At 41.3% G+C, this 22271-nt stretch overlaps 1 protein-coding gene and 1 long non-coding RNA gene across 2 annotated transcripts; both read left to right on the top strand.

Annotated features, from left to right (window-relative positions):
* Window positions 1-3592: 3592 nt before the first annotated feature.
* LOC103369294 (interferon-induced protein 44-like) lies at window positions 3593-20955 on the top strand. The gene is made up of 5 exons (XM_008297976.1): window positions 3593-3680; window positions 18534-18686; window positions 19349-19517; window positions 19626-19726; window positions 19807-20955. The coding sequence occupies exons 1-5, from the start codon at window positions 3621-3623 to the stop codon at window positions 19966-19968; spliced, it is 645 nt and encodes a 214-aa protein (XP_008296198.1). The 5' UTR covers window positions 3593-3620; the 3' UTR covers window positions 19969-20955.
* LOC103369293 (uncharacterized) lies at window positions 9380-10211 on the top strand. Its single transcript, XR_520821.1, has 3 exons — window positions 9380-9392; window positions 9809-9835; window positions 10123-10211. It is a non-coding gene; the product is annotated as an uncharacterized LOC103369293 (long non-coding RNA).
* Window positions 20956-22271: the final 1316 nt, after the last annotated feature.

Raw genomic sequence — 22271 nt, 5'->3', positions numbered from 1 at the left:
ACCGGAGGGTGTGTTCCAACTACAGAGGGATCACACTCCTCAGCCTCCCCGGTAAGGTCTATTGCAGGGTACTGGAGAGGAGGATCAGACCGATAGTCGAACCTCGGATTCAGGAGGAGCAATCTGGTTTTCATCCCAGTCGCAGCACACTGGACCAGCTCTATACCCTCCATCGCGTGCTCGAGGGCTCATGGGAGTTCGCCCAACCAGTCTACATGTTTTTTGTGGATCTGGAGAAGGCATTCGACCATGTCCCTCATGGCGTCCTGTGGGGGATGCTTCAGGAGAATGGGGTCCAGGGCCCTCTGTTAAGGGCTATCCGTTCCCTGTACGACCGCAGCTGAAGCATGGTTCGCATTGCCGGTAATAAGTCAGACCTGTTCCCAGTGCGCGTTGGCCTCCGCCAGGGCTGCCCTTTGTCACCGGTTCTGTTCATTATTTTTATGGACAGAATGTCTCGGGGCAGCCAGGGGGAGGAAGGGGTTCGGTTTGGGAACCACAGCCGAGTGTGGGGCGAGCGGGATGAGGATCAGTCCCTCCAAATCCGAAGGCCATGGTTCTCGACCGGAAAGGGTGGCTTGCCCTCTCCGGGTCGGTGGAGAATCCTTGCCTCAAGTGGAGGAGTTCAAGTATCTCTTGTTCACGAGTGAGGGGCGGATGCAGTCTGCAGTATTGTGGTCACTGTACCGGACCATCGTGGTGAAGAGAGAGCTGAGCAAGGGAGCAAAGCTCTCGATTTACCAGTCAATCTACGTTCCTACTCTCACCAACGGTCATGAGATCTGGGTAATGACCGAAAGAACGAGATCAGGGATGCAAGCGGCCGAAATAAGTTTCCTCCGCAGGGTGGCTGGGCGCTCCCTTAGAGATAGGGTGAGGAGCTCAGTCACACGAGAGGAGCTCGGAGTAGAGCCGCTGCTCCCCCACATCGAAAGGAGCCAGTTGAGGTGGCTCAGGCATCTTTTCCGGATGCCTCCTGGACGCCTCCCTGGAGAGGTGTTCCGGGCGCGTCCCACTGGGAGGAGACCTCGGGGAAGACCCAGGACACGCTGGAGGGATTATGTCTCCCAGCTGTCCTGGGAACGCCTAGGGGTCCCCACGGAAGAGCTGGGGGAGGTGTGTGCGGATCGGGAAGTCTGGGCGGCTTTGCTAAGGCTGCTGCCTCCGCAACCCGACTCCGGATAAGTGGGAGAAGATGGATGGATGGATGGATTCTCAAATTGCCACATTCTTGCACAACTTTGATGAATTTGCTTTACCAACAACTGGTGTTATATTGCCTTCTAATACAATTTTCTTGGCAGCTTTTACAAGTCCATGGAGAAGTGTAGAGTGGAGGTGAATAAATGTACATTCTACCAAGTGCTCTAGTTGTTCTTGTATGTTTGAGAGCCTGTGATGAATTTAAATCTGTTTCAATTCACCCTTCAAGGAGGAATGACACAGATTCACAAAGACACGAAAGAATCCAGCAACTGACAAAACCGGTTTCTTATCAGTTGACCCTCCTTTTCTACTGATGTGGGTTTATTTTGAACTACAGTGGAATGTACATGTGCATATGAGGGTATTATTGTAGCAAAAAGTGTCTGTATCTCAATCTGTGTGTCTGTAGTGAGACTTGTAAAGCATTTGTTGATGCATACAAAGATATTAATAGCTGAAAAGTCTAAATATATGGCTACAAGTGCTGGAAATGCAGACAAATCGCGAGTTACAAGTCAAGCAGGCCTCACCATTGTCTTTTCACACATGACTTCTGCTGCACTTCTGCCGTGAGAGATTGGTATCTGTGAGTCTGAGCTCAGGACACAGAAACCCTGAAGTTACACATACCAATCTCTCACGACAGAAGTGCAGCAAAGGTCATGTGTAAAAAAACAGCCCATTGTGAGGCCCGCTTGACTTGGAACTGGTGATTTGTCTGCATTTCCAGCACTTGAAGCCAAGTACTTGGACTTTACATCCAATAATATCTTTCTACGCATTGACAAATCTCACTGCAGACACACAGATTGAGATACAGACACACAACTATTCATACACATTTACAAATAGTTTTGCTACAATAATGCCCCCATACCTGCACCTTCATAAAAAAATAAAATAAAATAAATAAAAATAAACAGTAAAGCCACGGCTAGAAGTCCACAGAATGAATGACGTGTTCTCTGGAGTAAAATAAAGTTACAATGTTTAATTCTTTAATTTCTTATTTAGTTAAAAAAAATGGGGAAAAAATACTGGAAAGAAATGGTGGCTCTTCATACAATATTTTACTTTTTACTATATTTTTGATGTGTTTCCATACTTATCACCTCTCCGTGTAAACACTGCCTGCAGTTCAACCGAAAAGTTTATTTAAGTGAGACAGGTAGAATAAACTGACTTAGATGAAATATCACAATTTTCTGCTTAGATCTTTTTAATTTTCCCAAATGAGCTGCACATCACACATGTTTTTTAAAGATAACACGCCTTTCAAACTGTCTGGTGAGTTTTGGCATTCAGAGGGTGAATCTGTAACCAACTGTTCTAACTATTGGATGAAAAGTGCTTCAGACGTTTAACTTTGGTGACCTTGTGACTTTTTTTATGCAGCACCGTCAACAAGTCAACATTTAAATTTGTCCAGTGCTAATTAGCAAACTTAAATTGATATAAAGCTGTGAATAAATTAGCATCGATCTAGTGCTAATTAGCAAATGGTAAAATGCTAATAATATAAGAGTGAACGTGCTAGCTGTTAGTCATGTTCAAACTGTTGTCTTAAACCTATTTCCTGCACATTTGAACAGAGACGCTGACCGTGATCTGCAGTACGTGAAGGATTTTGAACCTGAACGAGATGTAGTCACACATGTTATGCCCCGGTCTAGGGGAACCTTGAGCATAGCATGATATTTGCTCCACACCAGTCTTTCCACCTCGAAGAAGGCCAGCAATCACGACAAGTCAGGTAACAAAAACGAGCAGTTTCTTTTATTTTTATAACGAAGAGGGGAAACAGGCCAAAACAACAAACAAAACCTATTCTTCACGAACCCTGACTATCAGAAAAGAAAAAGCAAATAAAAGACAATAATCTTACCTACCTACCTAATAACAAAAAAACAGGAGAAAAGGTTCAAAAGAAAAGGGCCTCTCCCTCCTACTCTGCTCTCTAACTACAAGTTTACAAAGAGTCACTACAGGACTGGGGATCTGTTTCACACGATCCTGGAACAAACACACGACTGCTGCATCCTCCTGCGGTGCAGTTGCAAGGGTCTGCTGGCTTTCTCCGAGGTGGTGAGGCTGGAGGTGAGGAGGACGAGTACAGCTGGCGGGCTGTTCAAATAGTGGATTGGCCCGCCCTCTGACCAATTGGGTGGCTGGAATCCGGCGCGGCAGCAGGTGAGACAGCCAACCCGGGGTCACCACCTGCTCCTGATCCATTCGTTTACCACACACATGCACACACACTCACACTGAGGACAGAAACAGGCAGCAAAAACACAAAACACCACAGATGACCCACACAGGGTCATAACACACAAATCCGAGTTTTGCTCTGCAGGTCAGTCGGTAATGGAAAGTCCAGCCTCATCAATTCTGTCAGCACTGTGCTACGAGGGAGAATGGTGAACACAGCTTTGGCCAGTGCAGTGAACTACGAAGGAACCAGTTTCACCAAGAAAGTATGTAACTTCTCCTCTGTTGGCTCTGACTTGATGTGTTTCACATATCTGTATGGTGGTCACTTTACATTTGCTCCTACTGAGCTACAAGACAAGATAGTGTTACAGATCTGGTTCAAGTGTGGACAATCACCCTGAGGAGGAAGCTCATTTCAGCTGCTTGTATCAGCGATCTCGTTCTTTTGGTCACGACCCAAAGCTCGTGACCATAGGTGAGGGTTGGGACGTAGATGGACTGGTAAATTGAGCAGGAATCCAGCGTGGCAGCAGAGTTTTAGATTACACTGTGCTAAGCAGGAAATAATGCTGACTATGGAATCTCTGATGGGTATCAAAGTAGCCAGGTTGGGGTTTTTCCACGATAGGAGGGAAGTTGGACGAAGTTCACAAGTATACAACAAGGACATGTAATGCATTGTTAGCCAGCTAAGTCTCGAGATTTTGCTCATGATTGTTCGTGCAGCCTCTGTTTCGAATAAACATAACTTCACATCAGACTCTGATGACTGTTTGGAGATTTTTTCCTTCTCGTAGAACTTTTTTGGGAACTTAAGTATGTAGCTAAGGATCGTTATTTCATTTATATATTTTGACGACGCTGCCTGATCATCACTGGCCTGAACCAGGCAAGCCAAGTCACGACAATACGACTATGAAGTCGATCATCGACCTTTGGCCTAAGGTACTCTGGTACCAGGTACACTTATGAGCAACCTTATGTTTGAACATGGTGTTTGTTATGGCCAATCCGTGGCTAGCACAGAAGTACAAAAACAAAACACTGCTCAGATTCAGATCAGGCGGGCCGTTCCTCCCAATCACGCCCCTCCAGGTTTCACCGTCATTGCCCATGAGAGCATTGAAGTCCCCCAGGAGAACTATGGAGTCCCCAGGCAGCAGCACTTCCAGGACATGGCCCAGAGACTCTAAGAAGGCCAGATACTCTGAACTGCCGTTTGGCGCATAAGCACAAATGACAGTCAGAGTTTTCCGTTCTGCAACACGCAGTCGCAGAGAGGCGACCCTCTCTAAAAAGCACTCAGCCGGGGGCTTGTGAGAATACCCACACTGGCCCTGCACCTCTCACCGTGGGCAACTCCAGAAAAGGAGAGAGTCCAACCCCTCTCCAGGAGCTTGGTTCCGGAGCCCTTGCTGTGCGTGGAGGTAAGCCTGACTATATCTAGCCGGTAGCACTCCACCTCCCACACCAGCTCAGGCTCCTTCCCCGCCAGTGAGGTCACATTCCATGTCCCTAGTGCTAGTCTACGCCACCAGAGAGTGGTACGCCAGGACACCCACTCCTGCCTACCACCCGGTGGGCATAGCACCTGACTCTGATCTAATGCACTGTGGGTGGTGGGCTCTCTGGGCAGTGGCCCCATGTTATTTCTGCACCAAGGCTCAGCCACCAGACGCTCTCCCACGAGCTCCCTTTCCTTTGTTTAAATATTGAGTAATCAATGGAGGCCAATGAATTCTGGGTGTGGTGTTCCTGGTAAGAACACCGTTATTTTGAAATCCACTTAAGGCTGTGCTTGGTGTCCTGTGCTTTGTGTTTGCTGGCTGAGCGGGCTCTGATCAAGCAGTGGTTAAAGCCTGGCATTTCGTGCTTCCCAGTGCCAGAAGATTGAACACCTCTCACGGGGTATCTAGGCCAGCTCTCTGTCGTGCACTGGACTTTTTGAAGTCTCAAGTTTTTCTATGCGTCTCTGTGCGAGCGTATCCATAACTGTGTGTTTCCCTCCATCTCTCCAGCTATTCACCTCCACTGGGTTCCAGTCACGAGTTCCACCCACTCCGCAGCAGAGCACCTCTCCGAGCACAGCTGTCCTTCCCCTCACGAGCTGCAGCGCTGATCCCTCGGATCCCCTCCTTCACCTGGCTACAGCGTCTGCAGCTCGAGCACCTGCACCTTATTCCCGCTGCACTTCCTGCACCAACCTACCCACACTCTCCCTCCTTGTTTGTAATAAAACCACCTTTTCCATTTTTCACCAGCATGTCCCGCCTCCTTCCATCCGGCGTGTCATCACACTGGGATTAAATATGACTATTACACTTGTAAATGTAACTTCTTTTGGCAAAGATTCAAGGCACACAGCACCTGCTTGATACAAATATGCTTTATAGGTGAAGTGACTCTTTAAGTCAGTGTGTGTTGTGTAGTGTTATCTTTGTCCTTCCTAGGAATGAATAGTCAATAGCTCTCTTTATTTTCCGTAACTCTATTTTCCCCTTCAGGTAGCTCTGCATGTTACCAGTTGACACAGCCATGGCTATCTATTTTGGCACTCTTTCTTGATGGTCTTGGTAGGTCTTCATTGGAGGCATAAACCAATCGTTTTGGTTTTCAAAGTTTTCGTGCTAGTGTATTGTCTCGGTTTAAAAACTATCCTGGTTCTTAGTTGTTTGCTTAAAGTGTAATATCCATTGCCCATTCGTTCAAAAGACTCTGGATATTTATCCACAATGCTCTTAGCTAGTTCAGCACACTGCCTATATGGGTTTTCAAGCCAATCCTCTTATTGCGTCTGCAGTGACTCTCAGCATATGCAGCTACTGGTCTCTTCCCCTGTGCAAGACATCTTCTCAAACTTTACCTCTTGTCATGAATGAATGAGAATCTGAAGTACAGATAATACCTATTCAGTGTTAACACTGAATCATCTCCAATTTAATTTGGCTTTGTTTTGTTTCTGTTTTTTACAAGAATTTACTAAAAAAAAAAAGAGAGAAAAAAAAAGAGAAAAAAACTTTTTTTAGGTCAAAGCGAAGAACGGATTTCTACAAAGAGATGTCAACTAATTCAAGATATAAAAGGTACAACAAGTGTCAAGGCAGGTTTGTTTGTATAGCACAATTCGTACCCGAGGTAATTCAAAGTGCTTCACACAAAAGTATAAGAAGACAGTTAAAATCAGTCCACAGAACATAAACACAATTCTTAATTAATTACATTAAAAGCAAAGAGGCAGATAAAACCAATCCATAAAAATATAAGAAGAGTACAGATAAAATACCTTCAGATGTCATATGCACAACTAAGTAGAACTGTTTCAGCCTGGATTTGAACACTGTCAGAGTTGAGGCCTGTCTCACATCTTCTGAAATCCAGTTCCAGATTTTAGCTGCATAAAACTGGAACGTAGCCTCACCATATTTGGTCCTGACTCTGGGCATCAGCAGGAAACCCTCCCTGAGGTTCTCAGAGGCGAGATGGTTTATATGGCACTAACATGTCAGAGATGTACTTTGGTGCTAGACCATGAAGAGACTTGTACACAAGCACAGCTGCTTTAAAGTCAGTTCTCTGAGCGACAGGAAGCCAGTGCAGAGACTTGAGCACTGGAGTAATCTGGTCGTACTTCCTGGTTCTAGTCAGGACTCGAGCAGCAGCGTTCTGGATAAACTGCAGCCACCTTACAGCTCGTTTAGAGAGGCCAGTGAGCAGCCATTACAGTAGTCTAACCTGCTGGAGGCAAACGCATTGATTAGTCTCTCTAAGTCTGGCTTGGACACTATACCTTTGATTTTGGCAATGTTTTTTAGATGATAAAAAGCTGCTGATGTTATTGACTTGTGGCTGTAAAAGTGATTGCACTCACGGCCTTTGCGTAAATATGAAGCAGCCTGTCTTCAAAAACGAATGACGTAGACAAGTGAGAGAGGCCATCAAGACAGCGACAACTTTATGGGAGAGTGACAAAGAGAAAGAAGCTCACATTAGATTTCAACTAGAGATCAGTAGAATTCATGTGGGAGACTCTGAAGTCAACTGGAAGAAGATTCTTTGGTCTGATGAGACCAAAATTGAGCTTCCTCACAATCAGACAAAATAAAAATCTGAAAATATATTGTACCATTTGAACAGCAGTATGGACTGAGAACTAACAAAACTCTACCTCTGGCACCTAATTGGGTTTATAAAGTACCTGCAGTAAATTAAATGATTAAGACACACTTTGGATAATCCCAAGTCTTGAAATAAAAACATTTGATACGACCGAGGATGGCTTATCACTTAAGCAGAAGGGAGTAGAGTGGTAGCACTCTTTTGACCTTGTCAACGTGTCCATATTGTGTGTTTTCGTATATGCCAGAGAACACATCATGAGTGAAATAAGCAGTCAAAGCCCAAACAATCAAAACACGCATTCACATTTATGGGGTTTTAAGGAATCAATGGGTGGATCTTTAGGTGTCATTATTCTTAGTTTTATGCTTCAAACACGTATTTCTGAACTGCTCAACATATCCAGCTTACCATTGTGTGGTGCAGAGTAGTTTTGCAGAGAGTGGAGGGAAGTAAAGAGACTTTAAAGATTTGAAAGAAATTATCTAGAATTACATCTGTGTCACTGTTAAGTTAGAGATTTTTTCCTCTCTTTGATACACAGAGATTAGTTTTTAGGGATGTAATGGAGGTTTTCAGAGGGATTTTAGGTCACAAATGCACCAATGTGCTCCAATAAATAACTTTTGCAATCACAATTATCACTGAAAAGACTACATTTTTTTGTTGTTGAGAACAGTACAACAATAAATGAAAATTCTAGAGATTTGGTTGACATTAGTGAACTCAAATCATTCATAGTTTAAAGTTACATCACCAACTGCATCAGAAATGTGTCTTGAGTAAGAGAAAGTCACAATGGCTGAAGAGGAATTTGAGGACCAATACAGAAAACTCATTGTATTTCAGGTAAAGGAGTGAATTTATGGAGAAACTGCAGTGATGGATCAAAAACATAAACACATGTTTTAAACGAATTTATAGAACAGATATGAACAGTTATGCTCAGAAAACCACAGGGTTGTGTAATAGGATGTTTTTTGTAAAATGTGTTGACACAACGAACCATCTCAGGTTTCACCATTTTCAGGCTTTTCTTTATTTTGATTTATGGTGTAGCATCGTTTTTAAAAGTAACTACAGTGGTATTTTTCTTACTGCTTACAAATATTACTTGATTAATGTAATTCACTATTTTCAGAAGCATTCTCACCTTTGCAGTACTGTACATACATCGCTCCATCTGTCATCCTTCCTTCCACAGCTTCATGTGTTCAAACATACAGCGGCTAGACAGTGATGTCAAGCAGTAGGAGAGCAGTTGTACAATTATAAGTTTTATTATTTTATTTCATAATTACATTCTCATCAATACAACTAATTTCATGTCAAGTTTAGTTTCATATTGACACATTATAATTTAGGTGTCTTGTACACATGAAATATTATACAAACAAGTAACTTAGTTATCACTGACACTCTGTGTATGCTTTTTTTTTCTTTTTCTTTTTTTTAAATTGTTACAAGTTATTGATTGCTGTTGGAGCCAGTAAACTTTTACCACCATTTTCGTTTGAACCAGGATTTGTTTATTGTTATTGTTCCTGTGACTGTGACTATAAGGTACTAAACCACCACTTCTCTCATTACCACCATCTCACTAACTAATAGAACAACTGGAGATTTTACTGTGACTGTGACTGTGACTGCTACTGCGACTATACTGTACTAACACGTTGTGTAGTTCTCTGATTGCCGCCATGTTTTTGGGACACTCCAGTAATCCTGGCACAGTCTCGTGGTAGAGAACACTGACATTGAAGACGACGTTCTGGTAGGTGTCCGACCACATTTTTGCAGNGGTACCTTCTCTGTTTTAACTCCTTCACTTTCCTCTCTGCAGCAGCTCAGCAGCAAAGGTAGGATTTCTGTTCTATGTTTACCATCAGGTTAGAAAAGAGCAAAACAGCTGTATTTCTACATTTTTATTATTGTCGTATTTCATGTTTGGCAGTTAAATGTTTTATAATATTTAAGCATAATATAATGTATATATATATTAAACTTCAGGTTTGAATTTGGAAATTACTGAATTTGGTTTCCTACATGTTTGGATGAAACAATCAGTTTGTCTTTTTTTTATTAATGTTGACTCTCAGTAGCTGTAATGGGTGTCACTAAAAACACTTAATAGGTTATGATGAACTTTCTTTTTCCTTTTGAAGGGCCTTTTAAAAATGTATTTACAGGTCAAGTCAAGTCAAAATCCATCACTGAAATGCAGTCCATTACATTTTCATTTTTTGTTTTAGAATTTCTATCCTTTTATTTTTAGTCATGGGAGGTGAATCATCATCGCCATGTAAGTAACATGAAAGCACCAACATGTCACAGTTCAGGCTTTAACTTAATGATTTTATTCTCATGTTGTATCAGCTTCACTCTTTTTAATGCAGTTTCTGTCTCCTGTTGTATCAGAATAATCTGTCTAATATCACTAAATTCCACTTCAAATTAAAAAACGGCACAAATTTCAGACGGGATTCTACAAAATGTATTTCTGCATTTTAACCACAATTAAAATGACTGTTTTTGACATCTTTCCTTCCTTGCTCAGTGTTGCATCTGTTTTTACTCTTTAACCTCCAGCTAGAAGTCCATCTCCACCTCCAGCTAGAAGTCCATCTCCACCTCCAGCTAGAAGTCCATCTCCACCTCCAGCTGAATGTCCACCTCCACCTCCAGCTGAATGTCCACCTCCACCTCCAGCTGAATGTCCACCTCCACCTCCAGCTGAANCTTTACTGCATGACTGGACGATGCCTTGCGGCTTTTTGCTGACAAACCAAAAACAACATAACTATTTAGTATGTACACACTGAAGGATATACAGTCCACACATGCAGAAGAATTCATACAACAAGAATGCAGCTTGAATTGCCTGAACTAGAAGTCATGTGAGCATCTCTTTCCTGTTGAACACACCTGCACCAGACTTCTTTAAGTCTCTTTTAAAATCCTTGTAGAACTTCTTGATTTTGGTGTCTTTGTGTCGGTGAGGATAGTACTTCAACAAAGTCTCAGCAGCTACAAAGAAAGAGCAAACGGTGTGTTAAGACAGCTTCACATTGGGTGTTTTTTGACTGTCTGACATGAAATTTAACAATCGTGAGAGAAACATGGTAAAATATTTAGTGATCAGCGGTCCTTGATGACACCAGTTTACTCATTTGGAGCTCTGGTGACCAAAATTTAGCCAGTGTCACATATTTATCATTCTCACTTTGTACACGCTCCCTTTAGGCAATAGGATTAAGAAGTACAGCGTAAGTTTCCACTGTTATGCAGATGACACACAGCTACATTTATCTATGAAGCCACATGTAGCCAATCAGTTGGTCAGACTGCAGGCATGTCTGAAGGACATAAAGGCCTGGATGACCTGTAATTTCTTTCATTTAAATCCCAAACAAAAAACCTGAGGTTATTGTATTTGGTCCTAAATACCTCAGAAACACACTATCCAATCAGATAGCTACTCTAGATGGTATTGCATTGGCCTCCAGTTCTCCTGTAAAGAACCTTGGAGTTATTTTTGACCAGGACATGATGCTCAATAGACATAAGACAAGTCTGTAGACGGCCTTTTTCATCTACATAATATTGCAAGAATCAGGAGCATCCTGTCTCAGAGTGATGCTGAGAAACTAGTCCATGCATTTATAACTTCTAGACTGGACTATTGTAATTCCTTATTATCAGGATGTTCCAATAACTCTCTCAAAAACCTCCAGCTGATGCAAAATGCTGCAGCCAGAGTTCTGACAGGAACCAGTACCAGAGATCATATTTCTCCAGTATTAGCTTCTCTCCATTGGCTTCCTGTAAAATCAAGGATCCAATTTAAAATCCTGCTTCTAACATATAAAAGTCTTAATGATCAGGCTCCATCGTATCTTAAAGACCTGATTGTTCCATATTANGGTATCTGTGAGTCTGAGCTCAGGACACAGAAACCCTGAAGTTACACATACCAATCTCTCACGACAGAAGTGCAGCAAAGGTCATGAGTAAAAAAACAGCCCATTGTGAGGCCCGCTTGACTTGGAACTGGTGATTTGTCTGCATTTCCAGCACTTGAAGCCAAGCACTTAGACTTTACGTCCAATAATATCTTTGTACACATTTAAGATCTTTTTACACATTCACAGACACACAGATTAAGATACAGACACACAACTCTCCACACACATTTACAATTAGTTTTGCTCCAATAATTCCCCCATACCTGCACCTTTATTAAAAAAAAATAAAATAAATAAGTCCACATATTGAATGAAACGTCTTCTGTGGAGTAAAAGAAAGTTATGTTTAATTCTTTAATTTCTTTTGTAGGTAACAAAAAATTGGGGGGGGGATATTGGAAAAAAAAATGGTGGCTTTACATACGATATTTTACTTTTTACTGTATTTTTGATGTGTTTCCATACTTATCACCTCTCCGTGTAAACACTGCCTGCAGTTCAATCAAAAAGTTTATTTAAGTGAGACAGGTAGAATAAACTGACTTAGATGAAAAATCACAATTTTCTGCTTAGATCTTTTTAATTTTCCCAAATGAGCTGCACATCACACATGTTTTTTAAAGATAACACACCTTTCAAACTGTCTGGTGAGTTTTGGCATTCAGAGGGTGAATCTGTGACCAACTGTTCTAACTATTGGATGAAAAGTGCTTCAGACGTTTAACTTTGGTGACCTTGTGACTTTTTTTATGCAGCACCGTCAACAAGTCAACATTTAAATTTGTCCAGTGCTAATTAGCAAATTTAAATTGATATAAAGCTGTGAATAAATTAGCATCGATCTAGTGCTAATTAGCAAATGGCAAAATGCTAATAATATAAGAGTGAACGTGCTAGCTGTTAGTCATGTTCAAACTGTTGTCTTAAACCTATTTCCTGCACATTTGAACAGAGACACTAAGGAGCTGCAGTATGTGAAGGATTTCGAACCTGAACGAGATGTAGTGACACAAATCCGAGTTTTGCTCTACGGGTCAATCGGTAACGGAAAGTCCACCTTCATCAATTCTGTCAGCACTGTGCTACGAGGGAGAATGGTGAACACAGCTATGGTCAGCGCAATTAACTATGAAGGAACCAGTTTCACCAAGAAAGTATGTAACCTCTCCTCTGTTGGCTCTGACTCGATGGGTTTGACCCACTTTCAGGTTTCTTGATGCTAACATTCACATATCTGTATGGTAATCACTTTACATTTGCTCCTACTGAGCTACAAGACAAGACATTGTTACAGATCTGGTTCAGAGGTTCAAGTGTGGACATAGACAAGGCAGACAGAGCATATAGTAAGATATTCATTTTACAACAAACGTATTTACGGGAACAGGACGTTTGGGTCAAAGGTAATGCTTGGTACAGATAACTATAGTCCCTTCTAGGGGACAGGAGGGTAACTAATGTCAAGTGGAGTCAAACATTGAGATCCCAGGAGCAGCCATGAACAGAGACCCTGGTATGAAGCCAGTCAAATAGAGAGACTATATATTTTAAAATAATGCAATAAAGTGATTTTGCTTAAGTTCGAAGTGATTCAGATGTTGTAATAATTATAAATGATTCTTTGTAACCAGTAATTCTAACTGCGTAGTTGAGAAAGGGAAGTGAGTTTGCGTAGCTAAAAAGAAAAAGTATTGAACCAGGCATGGCGAACACCCAAGCCTGTTCTGACACGAAGCACATCTGCTACACATGGACATCACATTTTGGGTTTTATTACCACAGTATTTTTTTTTATTATTATATAATAGTTATTTTTTTATTAATTCATATTTTTAAGATTTTTTTCTATATATTTTTTTGTTTATATTTTGCCATTTGATCAGACCAAATAGCTAAGAAAAATAAAGAACTGCATATCAAACAAGAGCTTGGGTCTTAAGAGGTTAAGAGCTTCTACCGGACCAGGCGGGGCAGCTAAGACCAAGCTACCTACCCTCTCCATTCCAAATTACACTGTGGAGGAAATATATTTAGAAAAGCTTAGTTCTGTATTATTAACTAAATTAGTTAACCATGATCATTCCTGTTTTTAAAGGTTGTTCTGGTTCAAGATGAATATAGAATTTTAAAATACATCTCTGAGGATTTCTTTCCTAACCTCTAAATTACACCCTAGCAATTGACCAAGAGTCAGGTCTCTTTAGAGGAAAGCTGCCGTTACCAAACGTGACTGATAGGGTGACTAGACTATGAAAGCTATTTAGTAGAGTTAACTATCAGACTCAGTGGGGTTGGCATTTGGATGGAGGCAGTTAAAAGCTAGACAAGTTTCCTCGACTCCAGCTTCAGCTGTTCTGCTGAACCTATTAGGCCTCAGTCCTATAGGCAGATAGAATCTAACCCTAGTAACGGAGAGCTGGACCAGTGACCCTGTACAGGGGTGTACTCAGACAGAACACTAACAACAAAGTCACTTATACTAACCTGACTACTCTAACAGAATTTATAACAATACACAAGACTATACTAACCTGAATTATAAAAAATTCTGAAGTACTAATATTGATTACAAGGTTAAACAAGAGACTGAAGGCTTACTGACAAACTAGGGGGAATGGGGAAGGACGATGGTGGGTGGTGAAGCAGCGTGGCAGGTCCGAGGGTTGGTGGTGACTTTTTCTGGGCAGATGCAGAGGGATTGGGTTTTTTTGCAGGAGGGATGTGAAGCTGGAGTGATGAGGGATTGGAGTGGCAAACCAGTGGAACCAGGCAGCGGAGAGTGTCGGAACTGAACAGAGCAGAAACAAATGATTAATCAGGCAGAACGAAGCAAAAAATCATGAATAGAGCAGAGTGAGCCAGGATCAACTAACAGCTGGTATGTAACAGTCCAGCATTGAGTAGTGGTCTGCCGGTGTCTTTTATGGGAGACTGAATGAGTCTGGCAGAAAGATCACTCCCCGCTGCAGCTGGAGAGAATCAGGTTGATTCCTGATCAGCTGCACCTGTCCGTACCTCGCTCACGTGCCTCACTCACCTGACCCTGTGGAGGGAAGGAGGGAGAGGAACTGCCACTGGGCGGAGCCAGAGGTGGAGGGCATGACAGATACTGTATAAAAAAGGCTAAAAAAAAACAAGCTTCGGTTTCAACATTATATGTACTTGGTTTCTTAAAGATAACTCTGAATTTTCTATGATGGAATCATCGAAACACGTCTTGCATGTATTTTTGTTGGTTTCTGAATTTATTTTTTGGTCGTCTGGAAATAAGACTCAATCTGCTGGGTCACAAATGTAGAAATGCTAATGTTTGGCCATTTTTACTTCATCTAGTCACCTTTGGTAGCTGTCCACAAGCTTCTGCTTGTATCTTTGACTCCTCTTTATCACAGTCCACAGGTTCTTGATGGTTTCAGTCAGGACTTTGGGGAGACCAGTCCAGAACCTTCATTCNGTGGTTCCCAGAGTTTCCAGAAGCAGAATGGGAGGCAGAGCCTTCAGTTATCAGGCTCCTGTCTTATGGAATCAGCTCCCAGTTTGGGTTCTGGAGGCAGACACCCTCTCTACTTTTAAGATTAGTCTTAAAACTTTCCTCTTTGATAAAGCTCATAGTTAGGGCTGCTCAGGATCACCTGAACTGTCCCTTTGTTATGCTGCTATAGCTTTGCACTGCCGGGGGATTCCCATGATGCACTGAGCTCCTCTCCTCTCCTCTCTTCCATACAGTTATAACCACCATTACATGTCACTAACTCTGTGGTTCCCCCGAGGTCCTGTGCTTGTTCTCTCTGCGGACATCTCTGGATCAGAAAAAGTCTCTGATCTCCAAAATAGTAACTGTTCTGCTTGTGTAGCTTGGTTCCTTCCCACTGTTGCCGACCGCTTGCTCAGAAGGAATCCAACGGTAACTTTGGACTGTTGGGATCTCTGTTAAAAATTCATAAGGTCTTTGTCTGACTATGTTAAGCACTGTGGGATATGGTGTGAATTGCGTTATATAAACAAAATTAAATTGAACTGAATATCTCCAAAACCACAAATCAGACCGTGATGTGAAATGACACAGAATATACTGGCTGGTGTGACTTGTTGCATGTGCCATTTCTGAATAAATATTCTGGGGACAAAAAACATAAATACAGCTCAAAATGATAGATCCAAAAGCCAAAACACTTTGTGTAACTTTGGCAAATAAGGAAAGACTTTAGTGGACCCGTCTGGTACAGTTGGGGATTGTTTCTCACAGTCTAAAGGCGACTTAAGACTCCTCAAGTTCTATTTCTCAGATTTCCACTTAATTTCCATTGATTGTAAACTTAAAAAATTATTGTCACTTTTAATTAGAAATAACTTGTTGGCACATACCATTCTGCAGTTCAAATAGAATTTCCTGTGAGCTCGGCTCCTGAAAGTGAAAACAAAGGCAACAGGTAGAGCTTTTGTGAGGATTTTTGTTACGCATCATAAAATTCATCATATCTGCATTGTGACTTGTTTTTGGAAGCCAGTTCATTTATAAACCATCGTGAACAAATGCTTCCATATAGTGGAGAAAAAAGGACAATATTCCCCCTGAAATGTCAGAAATAAAGAATAAAGTAGCATCACATGAGAATACTCAAGTGTACGTTTGTGGTATATAACGATTGAGTAAATGTTACATAGTTTATTTCCACCATATTTTCATATAGTGTTTGTCTTAGTCTTCTTTTTTAATATCACATGTTGCAGCCTTGCTTCTATCAGCATGTTGCAGAGAGTTAACTAACCTGTGAGACTGATGGCAGCTGTCCAAAGCCTGCATGGCCATCTGGGGTAACTGGTGGGGTGAAGCAAAGTATTAAACAAGACTAAAAACATCAATGAACATGAGTGAAAATAAACAAATAATAAAGCAAGGCCATGAAACAACAGGAAAACAAAAAGGGAATAACAACATACAGCCATATGTCAAACATTCATTCTGGCTTTTAAGTAAAAGAACTTTTAGGAAGGAATTTAAAAGACACGAGATACGATGTTGCCCATCTGATCTCAGACCGTTTCACAGTTTGGACGCAGTAACAGCAAAAGCTCAGTCAACCTTATTGACAAGCCGAGACTGAGGAATAACCAGCAGAGCCTCATTTAGCGACCTGAAGGAGCACCCCAGGATGAAAAGGGTTCAAATATCCTCAATGTAATTTATAGTAGGGATGTTAATTATCAATGGTTAATTGATTAATTGCCGTTAATATGTCAAAAAATGTCTGGTCTGCAGTACCTGGTTGCACCACCAGGTGGAGCTTCTTATTATTTAGTACTACAGTGACCTGAGGAGGCGGTTGCTCGGACTACAGGCAGTTCCATGTTGGCCAGGAGGGCTGTTTCTGCTATGGCAAGCTCTAAACTCTGACTGAAAACTATTAAAAATATTGTTCCTGTTCTTAAACCACAAGTGAGTTGAAATGACTTTTCAAAGCACCTCAGATAAAAATGAAAATTTAGAGATTAGTCTGTAATTGTACAGTATAGAGATTCAAATGTGGCTTTTTTCAGAGATCTGTGAATAATTAAAACAATAAAATGACTAACAGAGGAGAGTATCTCTTTGAAAACATACTACAGCTAGAAGATCATATTTGATATTATGCTGGAAAGTGCTGAGCTGTTTATAGTCTGAGGTATCTGAGGCATTTAAATCCAACCTCCTGACTCTGTGTCGAGTTTTTGTTGTATTTCAGGCACAAAATCAACACTTAACTATTTTAGTGACACTATTATTGGCTGCCGCTTACCTTCAGGTGAACTATCCATGTTGTTATCTGAGGACAGAGAAGGAACAAAGACAAAAAAATAAGAAGCAACATCTAAACTGTTTTAGTGACACTGGCAGTGATTAGTATTTAGTGCTGCTTACCTTCACAGAAACATGCCATGTTGTAATCTGAGGACCAAGAAGGAGAAAAAACATAAGAAGCAGGATCAAAAAAAGAATCGCTAAAGACTTCGAGATGATGAATTACAAACTAAATGCTGCTTTTCAAAAAGTCGACAGTTGCATTTATGAGGCAGCTGACTGACACAGAGGAAACCAGTGTAGCTCTGAGAATGAACCAAATCAACTGTCTGATCTGAGATCTGTAAAATCGATACTGCAGCTGTCTGAACATGTGTGGTTGACAGAGGAACAAGACGAGCAAAAAAACAACAAAACTATCTGTCAGTGTGGTTTTCTACCGTCTCCGTGCTGCTGCTGCTGCTGCTGCTGCTGCTGCTGCTGGATCAGAGTGATGATGTAGAAACACAGTATGGTGCTCTTACATAAAGCAACTTTCTACTTTCACTTTCTGATTTAGCAGTCGCTGCTGCCCCTGAGTATTGTGTTTCATCTTGCTGGGTGTCTGTTTGTGGAATTGTCCAGCAATTATGTCTGAAACTGCAAGAAAAAAACATTAAACGTGGTATAACATTAAAAAAAACTTATAAAATGCTGAAAATAATGTCAAAATCGAAACAGTGATGATATTTTTACTAGGTACCTTCTCTGTTTTAACTCCTTCACTTTCCTCTCTGCAGCAGCTCAGCAGCAAAGGTAGGATTTCTGTTCTATGTTTANTCCTGATTGAGTCAGTAACACAACTCAGCTGTGAACTTCATACTTAGAAATAATTGTTTGCACAGATTTTAGGATCTGTGGCTGCTTTGAAATGGCACTAAGTGACTTTCATGACTTGTTCAAGTCCATGATTTGCTTTTCCAGATCTGTGCTGAGCTCCTCAGACTTTCCAACCGCAGCGTTTGTGGCTGAGTCTAATATTCAATTTCAAATATTTAGAAGTAGCTTTGAGGAGTGATCTGCAGCTGTAGCCAATCAGAATCACTCAGGAGAACATTTCAATTAACACTGTTTTCTATGTCACCAAAACGGATCATTCAAACTGCTGCATGGTATAAAATATTAGTTTTATTTAAGATGGTTGTTTTGATTTCGCTGCTTTAAAATGTCCTGAAATCTCACAAAACTGGAACTTTTTTTCAATCCTTATTTTTCAGTATGAAACTCATAAAATCAGGAAAGAAACCTGGGGCAGCTTTTACCCGTTTGTCTTCAATGACATCATGGGTCTGGAGGAAGGCACTGGGAGAGGAGTCAGAGTGGACGACATCAAACTGGCCATGAAGGGACACGTGATGGAGGGTTACAAGGTTCACCTGACGCACTCTTCACTTTGTTCTCTTTAACTTCTGTTAACTTTTTTTTAAGGGGGGGTTGGTAAATTTGAAAATGTACTCAATATTTTACTGTTTTTGGTCAAATCTTGAATGCAAAACTGATACTAGTGGTGAAGTTTTTATTGTATTTCACCACCTCTGAACCTGTGTTTTGCTCCTGTCACATTTTTTCTCACTGTGGGCTCATTTTTCACTGCAATATAAAGTCCTGCACCTCTATGGAAACAGCACAACCAGGACTCCAAGGAGAGAAAACCCCGAAATGACTTCTGTGCAGTGCGACACATTTATAATGCTATTAATCAGAAAAACAGGAAAAACAAATGTTGACATGAAAAGTCTGCATTTCTTGTTTTTTTCCCCCAAAGTTCATCGGAAAGACTTTTAATTTTTTTTCTAATTTTAAAACAACACATGTAGAATGATGTGATTTTTTTTACAGGAACACATGATGCATTCATAAACAGTCGAAAACTTGAAAATCTGTCGATTCTTTCTGTTTCTATAGCTTCTTGTACGTATCAGTGGAGTCAGTTTGGTGATTTCTGTTGTAGGAAGCATGTCTTTTCCAGAGTAGAACAGAACATTTCTGTTCATGAGCTGCCATTGACTTGAATCTTTCCAACATTTTGCAGTTCAACCCTGCATCCTCGCTGTCCTCTTCTGATTCTGGCTACAACCCTACACCGTCTAATGATGACAAAGTCCATGTTCTGGTTTGTGTCTGTTCTGGAAACGCAGCAGAAATCTCGGACTCAGTTTTACAGAAGATGAGGGAGATCAGAGAAGCAGCCAGCGACCTGGGTAAGAGCAGACAAAGGCTGGTGTGGGCAGGTTTAGTCAGTGAAGCAGATCTATGCAAAGCAGTTGAGAAAAATCCTGGATTTTTACTTTATTTTTCAACAACGGCAGGTATTCCCCAACTGGTTGTTGTCACCAAGCTTGATGAAGCCTGTCCTGAAACTGAGAAGGACTTGCAGAACATCTACAAGAGCAAACTTGTAAAGAAAAAGGTAGGTTTCATCTGGATCTCTTCAGAATGTGACCCCAAAATCCTGAACGTCAACTGAAATGTTGCTTCTTTTAAACTTAGATGACGGATCTGAGCTCTGAACTGGGGATTCCGCTCAACTGCATCCTCCCCGTGAAGAACTACAGCCAGGAAATCAGCCAGCATCCAGATTGTGACATGCTGATCCTGAACGCGCTGAAACTGATTCTTGACTTTGGAAATGACTTCATTGAGAAATTTTAAACCTCCAGAACATGCTCCTGACATTCACGACAAACCTCACAGACTTGCTTTTTCAGTTATGTCCAAATGCTTCCCTCAGGTAAAAGGGTCCATATGCTGGGGAAATGCTGTCAAACAGTAGTTCACCAAACCTCTTTAGCCAGAGTATATTTAGCGTAACTTTAACGCAAGAATTATTCTACAAGCTGAAGCAATTCCTTTTCTTCTTATTATTATCTGAACAAATCTCTTTGGTAGTAGCTTTTAATTTTAGCATAATGCAGCCAAATGTGTGTAAACGTGTCAAAATTAGGATTTTATATTCATTCCTTGTGTGACAACAGAAGAATATGTGAATGAGAACAGCTTTATTGGGGATTCGGCTTTTAAAATAGTCTATTTGAGCAGGAGAGAAGTAAACCATGTCTGTGCCGACAATCTCCAGTCTTTGTGTTGCTTGTGCTGCTGTGAACACTTTACGAATCGTTGTTTAGCTCTGTGATCATTTGAAACGCTGCAACGCTTGCTGCAGACACACTACACTTCCTGTGCACGTCCTCCAAAGCATTATGGGAACTGTAGTTTCAACACTGAGAACACTATTAGCCCCAAACTCATAGTAAAGCTAAATAATAACAAAAAAAATGTACAAAATGTATTAGTGTATTTTTTATCAGCTGGTTTAAAACTGCCTCATAAATTTTAAGTTATGTAACTTATAAAAAGCAAACAAATGCACAAATATCTCCGTACTGTTTTTTTTTTTTCATTCTCTTGTACTGTGCCAGTTGTATGAGATGCAGTTTGAATCACAAATGCAAGTGTTAAGAAGCAGTTAATAAGTCAAACAGCCCATTGGAGGGGTCTTACTGATGAGTTATAGAGAAACAAAAAGTGTGATGAAGGAGGATTTTACTTTATCTGGCAACCCAGCTGTTGTGGTTCTGATTATCTATAAATCATGAGTAAATTGTGTATTAACCATTAATAAAGTCATATATAAAGCTTTCTGTGTTTCAGAGTGATTAATAAAGTCTTTTAAACCAGTCTAAGGTATGAGCACGACACCCCAAGTCACCGTCTGACTTTCTAATAAAGACAAAAGGCCAAAAATGAAAAGGAAAAACCAACAAAGAGCCTCTGGACATCTGTTGTTGAAGACGACACTTTTCCAAGAGTTTGTGAGGCGCAGACGTGAGCAGAGCAACATGTCGGCGCACAGCGGGGATGAAACCAGGCGAGACGGCTCATTTAATTGACTTGCCAGGCAAAGGACAAGCCATGAAAGATGGTCAGCGTTGTCTAAATTGTCCCTGAGTTATCTAATCAATGTGACTGTTTAAAGGTTGTCTGACATTTAATTCTGAGCACGTGCTCTACAAGTCAAACACAGACATCCAGAGTGAGTCGGCACAGCTGGAGGAAACGTTCAGAGGCTTCGCTGCTCAACAGGTGCATGTCTGCACGAGTGGTTCAACATGTTAGTCCTGCAGCAGCTGATTGTACTGCTTGTTTTTGATGCTTCTGTTGCTCTCGTAGCTTTATTTCATTCATGATTCTGGAGAAAAAGCTGCAAAGTACAACACAGAGGAACAGGCTGGAGAGTGTAGCGGAGCAAGAAACCAGTGTAGAGAGCTAGAAGACAGAAAACATGCATTCATCAGATGGAAACGGTCTTATATGGCTTTTAAACACACCTTGACAACAAGAAGTACATATCGCCACCTTCCTAACACGATGGCCTATGTCAAGAGTGTAACTCAGGCCGTTTTATTTTGCCTCAGTCAAAAGACAGTGTGACTGTACAAGCTGGTCAAGATGGCGGCCGCTTCAAGGAGAAGCCACTGAAATGACCTCCATGATTCAGGGCTCGTCCCCTCATTGGTGACCAGGTTTACTATAGTGCAGACTAGGATCTAAATAATAGAGCTTCGCGTTAGTTCAGACAGGCACAGACTCAGGGTGTCACATGGCCCCTCCTGTCCAATCGTCATCGCTGAAGTCCAGCCCAACCCACTGAGCTGCTTTGGAACCGAGGCAGCGTTCATTCATTCTGCCCGCTTCACCACATCGCTGCTGCTCCAGCCGTCTGCACATCGACAAACCTCCTCCTCCTCCCCAACCACCACCTTTTAAAAACAGTTCAATCATATAACCCCGGTGTTTCCCATATCGTGGGACTGTAGGTTGCAGATGGTTCATTATTGTACCTTGAACTATGTAATCTAGAAGTGAAGACTATTTAGTTGGTCTTGTGTTCATACCGTATTTGAAAAATTGTAAATTCATGGCTCTGCGGTGGGTTTGTGATCTCAGGGATTATC

This window comes from Stegastes partitus, unplaced genomic scaffold, assembly GCF_000690725.1.
Source record: "Stegastes partitus isolate 25-593 unplaced genomic scaffold, Stegastes_partitus-1.0.2 Scaffold1266, whole genome shotgun sequence".
In the NCBI taxonomy this organism is placed as follows: Eukaryota; Metazoa; Chordata; class Actinopteri; family Pomacentridae; genus Stegastes; species Stegastes partitus.
The sequence above is the reverse complement of the archived record's forward strand: the minus strand, read 5'-3'. Positions and strand labels throughout refer to the sequence as shown.